The sequence below is a fragment of the Oncorhynchus keta genome, chromosome 37, assembly GCF_023373465.1.
Source record: "Oncorhynchus keta strain PuntledgeMale-10-30-2019 chromosome 37, Oket_V2, whole genome shotgun sequence".
NCBI lineage: Eukaryota > Metazoa > Chordata > Actinopteri > Salmoniformes > Salmonidae > Oncorhynchus > Oncorhynchus keta.
In genome coordinates, this window is record NC_068457.1 from 13,295,969 (window position 1) to 13,309,553 (window position 13,585).

General features: G+C 42.2%; 1 protein-coding gene across 5 annotated transcripts in view; it reads left to right on the forward strand.

The window, feature by feature from the left end:
* LOC118370232 (nck-associated protein 5-like) overlaps positions 1 to 13,585 on the forward strand; it is a 189,520-nt gene that overhangs the window by 133,662 nt on the left and 42,273 nt on the right. For all 5 annotated transcript variants that reach the window (XM_052499227.1, XM_052499226.1, XM_052499228.1 and 2 more), the window contains 3 exons: positions 1,244 to 1,334; positions 6,763 to 6,930; positions 11,721 to 11,789. In XM_052499227.1, the coding sequence (XP_052355187.1) occupies positions 1,244 to 1,334; positions 6,763 to 6,930; positions 11,721 to 11,789 (328 nt within the window). The remainder of the gene's footprint in view (positions 1 to 1,243; positions 1,335 to 6,762; positions 6,931 to 11,720; positions 11,790 to 13,585) is intronic.

Genomic DNA, 13,585 nt, shown 5'->3' on the forward strand with positions numbered 1-13,585 from the left:
GAGGGAAGAAAAGATCTTGAGGGAATGATTTGATAAAGCAGGATTTCAAAAATATTTTTGATAACATTTATAATATGGTATCAATGTAAATATTGGGTAAATAATGCCTTTGCTCTCCTATTCATCTAGTGAATCAAAGTAAGGATCAGGAGTTATTCCTTACGACATGATCTGAACAGTAAATAATTCATGACCCTGGTCATACTGTAGACACACCGGTATGTTTGTGAAGAGGATGACTGAATCCCAGTGTATTTCAGCTCAGCCATATTTGTTTCCCAACTCATGTTAAGTCAATAAACTCTGAGTCAGTTACACCATGTTAGTTACTTCCAATACCATACTAATCTAGCATGACCATTCAGTCACAAAGACCTTGACCTGACTACAATGTCCTATCCCTGACCACGGCGATTAAGGACAGTGTCCTAAGCGGTGGGCTACAGCAATCTGCCATAGACTTGACCACTCACTCAGCCGGTCAATCAGTCAGACAGTCAGTCAGCTAGCTAGGCCTGATTTATAGCCAGCTTTTTTCCTGCTTCCAACTCAGTCTGCCAGATGGTGTGGCCGCTACCGATGGCAGAGCACAGCCCTGCCTACACCAAAGCCATGGCTTTGCCTTCCCGCAACAGTTCAACTGTGAAAACCGCAATGGGAAATCCCTGCTCCGTAATGGTATTCGTCTCCTGAAATGTCACAGTGGTTTCATCGCGCCATCTTTTTGTACTCTAACTTGTAGGCCTATTTCCAGCCGGGTCAACGGAGGGAGCTCTATCCTAGACAATCTCCCTAAAGGGTCAACTCTCACTGGATGTGTTTTTTACCTGGAATAGGCCAGGGGAGAATCTAGAACAAGAGGTAACGCCATTGTAGGGATTCATATGGGAATCAGGGGTGAGGAGTAGCATATTGATGTAGGCTGTGGGGTAAAAGTCTCTGGTTTGCATTGAGAGAAACCATTATTTGGCACAAAAATTGAGGCACAACCGTATCACAAGTCCCATAGAGACACTGAGGCAGTCAGTCAACACTCTGCTTCAGTGGATGGACTTGTGAACCTCCCCAGCGCCATATGTACCCAATCAGCACAACATCGTGTGGTGTACCACGTACTGTAGTGGAAAGGGACTGGGGTATGATCCAAAACCCACCCGTCCCTTCTTGTGTCGCTGGCCCTAAACCAATCTCCCCCTTCTTCTTCTCCCTCTGTTTGTGTGTGTGTATGTGTGTGCATGTGCAGGATGGAAGAGACAGTGCGGACGCTGCTGCAGAACCAGGGGGTGCTGGAGCAAACAGCCGTGGACACTGTGGACATCATGAAGGCCTACAAGGTAACACCGCACTGCTCAGCACTTCTCCAACATGGGCTCTCCTTCCTGCTCTTTCTAAAGCCAAACCGTAGAGGCTTGTGAAGGAGAAATACTTTGTTTGGTAACACATAGACCATACATTAGGATTAGTTGTTGTTATTCACCATCAATTAGGAGTGGCCTTACTATTATATATATGCAGATAGATTGTGGCTTCCATCAATGTCGTCATTGAAAATAAGAATTTGTTCTTAACTGACTTGCCTAGTTAAATAAAGGTAAAATAAAAAAAAATGTAATTGTCTGAATCTTTACCGTTCCCCCATATGTACAGTTGAAGTCAGAAGTTTACATATACTTAGGTTGGAGTCATTAAAACTTGTTTTTCAACCACTCAACAAATTTCTTTCTATAGTTTGGCATGTCGGTTAGGACATCTACTAGCATGTCATTTTTCCTAACATTGTTTACCGACAGCTTATTTCACTTATAATTCACTGTCTCACAATTCCAGTGGGTCAGAAGTTTACATGCACTAATTTGACTGTGCCTTTAAACAGCTTGGAAAATTCCAGAAAATGATGTCATGGCTTTAGAAGCTTCTGATAGGCTAATTTACATCATTTGAGTCAATTGGAGGTGTACCTGTGGATGTATTTCAAGGCCTACCTCCAAACTCAGTGCCTCTTTGCTTAAAATCATGGGAAAATCAAAAGAAATCAGCCAAGACCTCAGAAAAAAACATTGTAGACCTCCACAAGTCTGGTTCATCATTGGGGACATTTTCCAAACACCTGAAGGTACCACATTAATCTATACAAACATAAGTACGCAAGTATAAACACCATGGGACCACGCAGCCGTCATACAACTCAGGAAGAAGACGCGTTCTGTCTCCTAGAGATGATTGTACTTTGGTGCGAAAAGTGCAAATCAACCCCAGATCAACAGCAAAGGACCATGTAAAGATGCTGGAGGAAACAGGTGCAAAAGTATCTATAACCACAGTAAAACTAGTCCAATATCAACATAACCTGAAAGGCCGCTCAGCAAGGAAGAAGCCACTGCTCCAAAACTGACATAAAAAAGCCAAACTACGGTTTGCAACTGCACATGTGGACAAAGATCGTACTTTTTGGAGAAATGTCATCTGGTCTGATGAAACAAAAATAGAACTGTTTGGTCATACTGACCATCATTATGTTTGGAGGAAAAAGGGGGCGGCTTGCAAGCCAAAGAAAACCATCCCAACCATGAAGCATGGAGGTGGCAGCATCATGTTGTGGTGGTGCTTTGCTGAAGGAGGGACTGGTGCACTTCACAAAATAGATGGCATCATGAGGGAGTAAAATTATGTGGATACATTGAAGCAACATCTCAAGACATCAGTCAGGAAGTTAAAGCTTGGTCCAGATGGGTCTTCCAAATGGACAATGACCCCAAGCATACTTCCAAAGGTGTGGCAAAATAGCTTAAGGACAACACAGTCAAGGTATTGGAGTGGCCATCACAAATCCTTGACCTCAATCCTATAGAAAATGTGTGGACAGAACTGAAAAAGCGTGTGTGAGCAAGGAGGCCTACAACCCTGACACAGTTACACCAGCTCTGTCAGGAGGAATGGGACAAAATTCACCCAACTTATTGTGGGAAGCTTGTGGAAGGCTACCGAAATGTTTAACCCAAGTTAAACAATTTAAAGGCAATGCTACCAAATACTAATTGAGTGTATGTAAACTTCTGACCCACTGGGAATGTGATGAAAGAAATAAAAGCTGAAATAAATGATTCTCTCTACTATTATTCTGACATTTCACATTCTTAAAATAAAGTGGTGATTCTAAATGACCTAAAATAGGGAATTCTTACTAGGATTAAATGTCAGGAATTGTGAAAAACAAATGTATTTGGCTAAGGTGTATGTAAACTTCCGACTTCAACTGTGTGTTAAATATACATTACCGTTCAAAAGTTTGGGTTTACTTAGAAAGGTCCTTGTTGTTGAAAGAAACACACATTTTCTGTCCATTAAAATAACATAACATTGATCAGAAATACACTGTAGACATTGTTAATGTTGTAATTGACTATTGTAGCTGGAAATGGCAGATTTTTTTTTGGAAGATCTACGTAGGCGTACAGAGGCCCATTATCAGCAACCATTACTTCTGTGTTCCAATGGCACGTTGTGTTAGCTAATCCAAGTTTATCATTTTAAAAGACTAATTGATCATTAGAAAACCTTTTTGCAATTATTTTAGCACAGCTGAAAACTGTGCCAACTAAACTGGCCTTCTTTAGACTAGTTGAGTATCTGGAGCATGAGCATTTGTGGGTCCGATTACAGGCTCAATTACAGGTTTCTTCTGAAACTCGTCAGTCTATTCTTGTTCTGACAAATTAAGGCTATTTCATACGAGAAATTGCCAAGAAACTGAAGATCTTGTACAATGCTGTGTACTACTCCCTCCACAGAACAGCGCAAACTAGAATAGAAAGAGGAGTGGGAGGCCTTGGTGCGCAAGAGGACAAGTACAGTACATTAGTGTGACTAGTTTGAGAAACAGTGAAGAGGCTGGCCTTCTAGGCAGAGTGTTTGTGCTGTTCCTTAGATACTCAAGGTATTTCACAGAGATATTGACACAGATGGTCCTTTAATTATCCTTGTGAAATTACGCTCCTTTAATTATGCCTAAGTGACCTTTCAAACAGCATGGTAGGAAGAAAAGTGGAACTGTGTGAGCTGGAAGCAGTTCGGTTGTGTTACTGTTAGGGGAGGTTGAGAAAGGTCATACCATTACAGTTCATGGAGGTCATGTCTTGTACTAGTATGATTCATGTCACATTTGAAATGTAATTTAGCTTCGACTTTTTCATTTCCAAGTGCGTTAACAATAAGTAAGCGAATTCACCTAAGTGCATTGTACATATCTCTCAAATGCAAAACGTTCTTCGGACTTCTGGACTCCCAGTGATGACTACGCTACGTTGCTATAAAAGATAAAGCCATCCATTAGTATGGTGGGCTTGCTATGCCTTTAGAAACCGATCATAAATGGTCAAGTGTAAAAAAAAAAACAGGCAGGAAGTGTAAAAAATGTGCGTCATAATGGGAAATGGAGGTATGGCGGTATACATTTCATTAAGCCTCATACATGCATTAGCTAGATTTATTGTGGGTGAACGTAGGGAGTATAACTCTATGGCTGAATCACCTATTCCTTATACAGAGCACCATTTTTGACCAGGGCCCATAGAGTATGTAGCACTAGGCATAATAGGAATAGGGTGTCTTTTGCGATGCAGTCTCTCTCTCTCTCTGCGGTGGACCATATTTCCACATAGTCAGATACCCTGTGATTATTCAAATGATGGTTATTATACAGAATAATAGCAGCCCCAGAATGAATCAACCTGAGTGGATTAATTAAACATGGAATTAGAATCTGTCAACTTGTGCCAGTGTGGGGGATCGATTTCGCTTGAGCTTGTTTGAATGGATGCAGCAAACATACGCATGTGGAGAGAGACATATGTTAGGTTACCGAGATGACTGTACCTACTGTGACCAGATGCTCAGCAAGCAATCAGACATAACAGGGCTGTGGTAATAAGAACAAGCTCTCAATTAATGGTACCATTACTGGGGGAGAGATTTGGGTAATATTCATTATGCACCAAACAAAAGAATACTCACTCAAACAGGCAGGAACGGCCTGAACTTGTACAATAAGAAATGCTTTTTAAAATGTTTATTTACTACAGAGTGTCCAAATGAATACGACCCTGGTTTCAAAGTGCCTGCAAAACAAACTAATCAAACAAAGTCAAGATTGGGAACCACCAGCATGTTTTAGCCAAGATTGGAATAGTCCTTTAAAAGTTCAAACCAAAACATAATGCTACTGGTTGCCAAGGACAGCATTTCCAATTCATGTTCAGGAGGGAGGGACGACTTGATTTGGATGCATTTGGATATGACGGCGCTAGCAAGGACTCAGCCTCATCTATCAATGTCTCCAGCCATGGCTCTCTGCGTCCGCCGCGCTACCGTGAAAGCCAATTGTCAGACTTGACAATCAACTGTCAAGGAGGGAAGAGAAGGATTGAATGAAAAATTTAACAAAGGTGCACAGGTGTACATCAGGCGATAACAACAAAAGGCTCTGGTGAGATTTTAAGGTGACAAAATGGGGGGGGGGGTCCATTTACTTGCATTGCAAAGCTCATTGGCTGGCTATAGGCATGTGGTGAGGTTTACACGACATCTAACTCCCAGCTCAATTGTAGTTTCATCCCTCTCCTGGTCCTTGATCAGATTTGGAATAGGATGGAGATAAGAGCGTTTGTGAAATGGATGTTGCAAATGAAAGGGCGGTGACCTCCTCGATCAGACTAAAGCCATGCATGTTGAGTATTTAAAGGTGTCTCAGTCTCTCATATTGAAATGTACCTACATCTAGGATTCATGGCAACTATATCACCCCAGGAGCAGTGTGTGTTTTTTGAAATAAAGAACATTCAATGCATAAAGATAAATGTCAGGTTTAGTCCAGTGAGGATTAAGCGTTCCATATTATCGGCATATCACTTTGTTTTGGATGCTGGAAATCCATCATAAATCCCCACTGGTAAGTTTTTTGTATTAAATTGTAAGGAAAATGGTGTTTGTTGTAAATACAGTATATTAGATTTAACAACAGGCTATGCTATGGTTTTCATATGTCTCAACATCACATACAAAACAACGTGGTGTACTGATTTAAGATCAAAGTAGCATGATATCATTTATTTGAATAGTAACGTCAGAGGGAAAGAAAATCCCTCCTTGACTTCTAGGGTAGTGTAAAAATACTTAGAATAATTGACAGGCAACACTTGCCATATCCTCCTTTAGCAGTACTCTATATCCTGTGTTGAATGTACAGTACCTAATTAGCTAGTCAATGTCAGGATGCTGTCTCGTCTGTGACTGTCTTGGTGAGCCATGCCCAGTGGGCCTGGGGATATCATGGACCCCATCAATTGATTGTGTTCGCTTTTAATTTCCGCCTCTGTGCATTAGTGTCACAGCCGGACACTGCGGCAGGGTGTGAAGGGGGGGAGAACGAGGGGTGTGGGGTCCTCTATCGGCAGACAAGATGGAGAGGTCTCAAGGTCACTGCCACTCTTTGGAAATACAAGTGAAACGATTAGGGATTAGGGGATGTTTTGGGTGTTGAATTGTTTTTTTCTCCCCCTCTTTCCCTCTCTCTCTCATTCTTCTCCCGCCTTTCTTTCTTTCTTTCTTTCTTTCTTTCTTTCTTTCTTTCTTTCTTTCTTTCTTTCTTTCTTTCTTTCTTTCTTTTTCTTTCTTTCTCTTTCTTTCTCTTTCTCTCTCTATTTCTCTTTTCTCTTTTGCTCTCTCTCTCTCTCTCACTGTCTGTCTCTCCTCTCGTCTGTCTATCAGGATAAGCTCTCGGAGGAGGTGCAGAAGACGCGTGACAGCCTGGAGCAGAACAGCAGCGGTAGCGGCCCACAGCCGTCTTCTGGAGACCCTTTGCTGGCAGACATCAGCCGAGCGGAAGAGTTTCAGGACCAAACAAAGCTCCTTCTGGAGCGTCTGCGCACCCTAGAGGTACAGTTTAAAACATGGCTCCGCCTCTCTTCTCTTCTCCTCCCTCGTCCGCTTCTCCCTCTTCGACCAGGCTCTCCTTCTTATGTTTGCAGTCTGGAGCATAATTGCCTTATCAAAGTATTGTGCGCTCTGCTGTTTGAAGAGCAAAGCGCTCCACGGAGGGCTCAGGTTTCAGGACTTGGGGTCTTTACAACTGTCTTTGTTCACTTCCATAGCGCTGTTCCACTGTGTGTTCTGTTCTTAGCATTAGCAACAGTTGAGTCAGAAATCCATTTTGAGTAATCCTTCTGATTCTGATTGTTTCCGACCATACAGTATACCCACGAAACTGACACACCAGGCTTTCAGATCTCCTCAGCAATTGAAGGGGCTTAGTCTATTAAGACTTAATCGAATTACGCTCAGAGACCCACCTACTCATTTAGGAAGTGGCCCTTCGCTGATGCCTCGAGGGTCTGTGGCTAATGTTCAAATACTTTGAGCGTATGATAGAGTCCCTACCGGAGTGCCCGATGGGAAAGGTTTGGTTTTGCGCTTTTGGGACTACTCCATTGGTCCCATTGCAGCGAAACAAGCTCAACCAAGCTCAATCAAGTGTAGAGAAAGTATTTTAAAAAAGGAATAATACTACTTGAACCCAGGTCTTCTCCTAAGCCACTATGGACAGCTCAGACATGAGAAAACGCTGCCAGAGATAATAAAGTACCCAAGAAACCGGCACATTCTACAGACATTATTAACGGTGACACTAACTCCACGCAGACAGAAATTGCAGTTAAGGCTAATTACAACCAAATGCAGTGTAATTGCTTGTTGCTTTATGGCTCCTCTATCACTGTATAAGTTATCTTCCCTGCAGTCGAAGAAAAATAATGGCTGGCCTGTCTCGTGATTTGTCAGAGGAAGCGACCCGTATTACCCCAAAAAGCTACATTCTAAATGTATCTGCCTTTTCCTTCCGTCCCGCTGCATCGGTGATGGATGCTCCTCCAGAAGAGAACCGGCTAAAACAACAGCGAGGCAATACATCACTGGCCTTTTGTTATGTGTAAACGGTGATGACACTAAGTAAGGGCGCCCATTTCTATCCCCCCCCAGCCCAACTGATATCGTTCATTACCACGGTGGGCATGCTATGCCTTTATAAATGGTGCTTACTTGGATTGAAACCTTTTGAGAAACATTTTGGAGGGAAAAACACGTGGATTCTTTTCACAGATGCTTGAATGATCAGTTAACGCTGCTACTCTAATTTATATATATTTTTACACCCCCAAAAAAAAAAATGGAAGTAGCATCGTTGACTGATTAGACATTCGGTCGAAGGACAAAATGAGTTGGGATTAATCTTGAGCGGACATAGGATGGAATACAAGTTACCGCTGTAAATTATATACCTGTACCTAACTCATCCATTCCAAATTATATACCTGTACCTAACTCATCCATTCCAAATTATATACCTGTACCTAACTCATCCATTCCAAATTATATACCTGTACCTAACTCATCCATTCCAAATTATATACCTGTACCTAACTCATCCATTCCAAATTATATACCTGTACCTAACTCATCCATTCCAAATTATACACCTGTACCTAACTCATCCATTCCAAATTATATACCTGTACCTAACTCATCCATTCCAAATTATACACCTGTACCTAACTCATCCATTCCAAATTATACACCTGTACCTAACTCATCCATTCCAAATTATACACCTGTACCTAACTCATCCATTCCAAATTATACACCTGTACCTAACTCATCCATTCCAGCTCAACTCTCAATGCTTCTAGCTTTCCACACAAGTAAGTGTAGTAGAGACTCCATGGGAAGACAGAGCAGGCAAGTGACTGGGTCTTGGGTGACTGTCTGCAGTTTGAGCAAGTGTGCATGCCCATTGCCCAGCGTTGTGTCCACGCACTTCTCTAATCATGGGAACTCTAATCATGGATGATCATGCATGTATTCTATTCTATACAAAGCCATTTATAATGGCATGCATAATTGATATGTTTCAAAATCTGTGGCAATAGCAGTTGTATGCTTTAATTACAGCAGCTGGAGGAGCAATACATTGACAGGATGTGCTAATATGAATACATGTTAATTACGTGATTTAGTTGCTCTTTTCATCCCCAATCAATCAATCAATCAATCAATCAATCAATCAATCATCCCCAATGTTTTTTCTGACATGGGACATTTATTTAGTTTAGCATTTGTTGATAACGCATCGCATCGCAGCCGAGCACTGCATTCATTCACAGTAATATTGACTATGCACTGTGGCTGTACAAAATATTGTTTTTCAACTAGTCTACTCTTTCTTTTCCCCTCCCAGGCTCAAATAATATTTGTATTGTTAGATTGTCTGCAATGTCAGACATTCTCCGTGACGTTCTGCAATGCGAGATGGCCAAAGAGCACGACAATGAAAGTATCTCAAATGCTTTTAATGCAAGCAGAAAAGGTTCAGCAGTCGTCATTGGGTGCATTTGTAAAGTGTGTTTGTCAGGTACTGAGAGGCTCAGTTTGACGGAAGTAGACGTATTTTCCCACATCACTTCCCAAATCAACGATATTGTCAATACAGCACGTCACTTCCTCTTTCTCTCCGACCACTTGTCCCACAGAGAAATGATGATTCGACCAGTTACTACCAACACAAAGAAGACGATAAGAACATCAGAAAACATGCTTATATGCAACCTTTGGGTAATTGTTCACCGTCACTAGGAGCTTTTACTTTACTAATATTAATACGTGATAATGCAAGTGAATTTTTTGGGGGTAAAGGGCTTTTCATGTACGTCTCAAAGTTGCTCATTTGTTATAGCTCCGTGCCATTTCGATTAAGGCAGGGGAATATGTTAGGTGCAATTATTTAGCCTGGGTTTTAATCGAAGGCTGGCTATTTGTACTAAAGGGCACGTGGCGAGTGAGGTGAGCTAGCCGGAGCGAATGTTGACAGCTTCTAATATGGCCTGCCCGGACCATTTGACAAACTAGAAACAGATGCGATCAATAGCCCCTCTCCCTTAAAAGGTGAAGCAATACCCCCTCCCCCCACCCTAAAACAAGGACATATTCACATTAGCCCCTTCTAGCCCATTCTACCTAACTTCTTCATTGTACCTTTTAAAGTTCAGGATCATAACTTCAATCCCCTTGACCTTTCACTGTGAGATACTTCTGCAGGTTTTTATTAGTTGGCCCCAGTCTTATGGTTGACACCTGACCTTTTCCACCTCCGGCGAATCCTCTCTTGTTTTTATCTTGTTCTCTGGCAGTGTAGTCTTGCACTACAAAACACATATGATTTGTTTCATCAATAGTTTATCATATGAAAACAGATTGGAGAGACTACAAATGCCTTTGCCATTATTTTCATTGGCCACATGTTCAGTATCATTTCACATCTACACTGAACAAAAATATAAATTCAACATGTAAAGTGTTGGTCCCATGTTCCATGAGCTGAAATAAAAGATCCCAGATATTTTCTATACGCACAAAAAGCTTATATCTCTAAAATGTACAAATTAGTTTACATAGTGAGCATTTCTCCTTCGCCAAGATAATCCATCCACCTGACAGCTGTGGCACATCAAGAAGCTGATTAAACAGCATTATCATTGCACACGTGCACCTTGTGCTTGGGACAATAAAAGGCCACTCTAAAATGTGCAGTTTTGTCACACAACACAATGCCATAGAATTCTCAAGATTTGAGGGAGCGTGCAATTGGCATGCTGACTGCAGGAATGTCTACCAGAGCTGTCCAACCGGCCTTACATCTGCAGACCACATGTATGGCGTTGTGTGGGTGAGCAGTTTGCTGATGTCAATGTTGTGTGGGTGAGCAGTTTGCTGATGTCAATGTTGTGAACAGAGTGCCCCATGGTGACATTGGGGTTATGGTGTGGTCAGGCATAAGCTACGGACAACGAGCACAATTGCATTTGATCGATGGCACTTTGAATGCACAGAGCAACCGTGACGAGATCCTGAGGCCCATTGTCGTGCCATTCATCCGCCGCCTTCACCTCCTGTTTCAGCATGATAATGCACGGCCCCATGTTGCAAGGATCTGTACAACTGAACATGTCCCAGTTCTTCCATGGCCTGCATACTCAACAGACATGTCACCCGTTGAGCATGTTTGGGCATGTTTGGGATGCTCTGGATCAACGTGTACGACAGCGTGTTCCAGTTACCGCCAATATCTAGCAACTTCGCACAGCCATTGAAGAGGAGTGGGACAACATTCAACAGGCCATAATCAACAGCCTGATCAACTCTATGAGGAGGAGCTTTATCGCTCGTCAAGAGGAAAATGGTGGTCACAGCAGATACAGTACCGACTGCTGATCCACGCCCCTACTTTTTTTAAAGGTATCTGTGACCAACAGATGCATATCTGTATTCCCAGTCACGTGAAATCCATAGATTAGTGCCTAATGAATGTTTTTCAATAAACTGATTGCCTTATGTGGACTGCAAAATTGTTGCATTTTGCGTTTACATTTTTGTTCAGTGTATGTCAATCAGGGTAGATAATTATATGTTGGTTGTTCTATAACCACCTGTGATTGTTTTAAATTGACTAGCAGGCACCGCCTGGTATTTCTTTATATTCTACTTTAATTACTTTAACTCTTCCTTCATTACTGTTTGGTAAATGACTCATAAACAAATCTGATGCATACAAACTTGCTTTTAACGACAAGCTCTCAGTGGATTTCATCACTAAGTGTGTTTTTTATTTTGCTGTACAGGAGGAAAACTCAGCATTGGCCATGGAGAATGAGAGCCAGAGGGAGCAGTATGAGCACTGTCTGGATGAGGTGAGTAGTCCACGCCTCACTCTATTCACTCAGCCCTCAACCTCAGTGAGGCAAATCTATTTTTTCACCACACTAATGATAGCCTACATCTCAGGAACGAGTGTTATTTCTTCCCTGTTCTGTCCTATTCCGTGACTTATTATGAGTTGTATACTTTCCTATTTACCTTTAGCGACTTTCTTTAAGATCTTACTGATCAAACATGTTACAAATGCTGCACTATTTTTACCGACTTTCTTTTGAGATTTTTCTCAATTGACAATTTTCATGCTCTCAAATTCCATCAATGCAATTCCAAAGTAATTCCTCTCCAGAAGGAAATGTGATTATGGAGGAAGAGGTACTTGGCGTTCCGAAGGCGAACTGTGTTGTGGGAGAAGCTGGGTAAATGGTGGCCTGAGGGAGCAGGATGACAGCAATTAATGAGCTTGTTGGCTTGGACCGCACGCTGAGTCTCCCTGAGGGAAGGCTGGAGGCCCGCGGGTGCCAGAAGGGACAGACTGGTCTAATACACTGTGGTGCCAGCTACTGGGGCTCATATGACCTGAGATCTGGGCTCTGGTGCCAGAGGGAGTGGGGGTGGGGAGGGGGGGAAACGTAGATTGATGGTGGGACAGAGAAAGCGAGAGAATGAAAGAAAGAAAAGGAGAAAGAAAGAAAAGGAGAAAGAAAGAGGGAGGAAGAGAGAGAGAGAGATAAAAGGAGAGTTAACAATACTTTAGCTGTGTTTTTAACAGTCCAACAATGGCATGCAATTGCATTGCAATGCTCCAAGCATATTGTATGAAACTCCACACCGTGCTGCAGCCTTGGAGGCTAATGCCTGGGGTGAGCCCAGACCAAATGCCTTTTCCACTTCCGTGACCTCAAAAAGCCAGGGCTGTGCTGCTCTGTTGTCTGGTGTTGTGTTGCCCTCTGTAGTCGCTCAAGACGGGAGCTAGCTCACTAATGAGCATGTTGTGATGCGGGAAATCTCCACAGCTCTAACAACTCTGCCGATGGGCTCAGGGCATTTGGAAACTGTAGAGAACGCTGGGCTTGTTTAGTAGTGATACATTTTTTAAATTAAAAGATTGTGGATTATTATCTCTACATAAGCAGAGTGGTGGCTGTTTGGTATGCTATTTGTGCTGGCCACTCATGTTAGTTTTTTAAAAATATATTTTTAAAATAAATATATATATTTTTTCCCACTTAGTAAATGGGCAAATCTCATGCTATTGAAAGGCTGGTATAAGGAGTTATGCCACATTTGGCAATGCATTAGATGTAAGGGACTGTTATGCTGTACTTCATGTAGTATGACTTGAACTATGAATGCTCTATAAAACCTTTATGAGTTGTTTTATTTATCAGTTGTTGTCATTTAGATTCTAACTTGAAGATCATTAAATATTCTTTGAGTTAGTGCCCTTCAGTTTTACAGGAGCAGCTCTGTATCCCTCCCCACAGGGCTCAATCACTTCGTCATATTTACTCCATCTCCCCTTATTCAATAGAGGGAGAGAGGACACCTCTGCGGAAAAAAAAGCCAGTGCGTGCTAACAGTGAATTAACGAGCAATCAATGGGCTGTAATCAGAGTCGGAGTCGATGGGGCTTTGCGGTCTAAACTCGGAAGAGTGGTATGGGTGTGAGGCGCTCTGCGGCCAAAGCACAGGCACAACAGTACTTTAGCCCTCCACTTCTTCTCTCCGACTGCCCGCTGTGTTGCAAATGACACCCTATTTCCTGTATAGTGTGCTCCTTTTGACCAGGGCCCATAGGGTTAAGTAGTGCAGTATATAAGGGATAGGG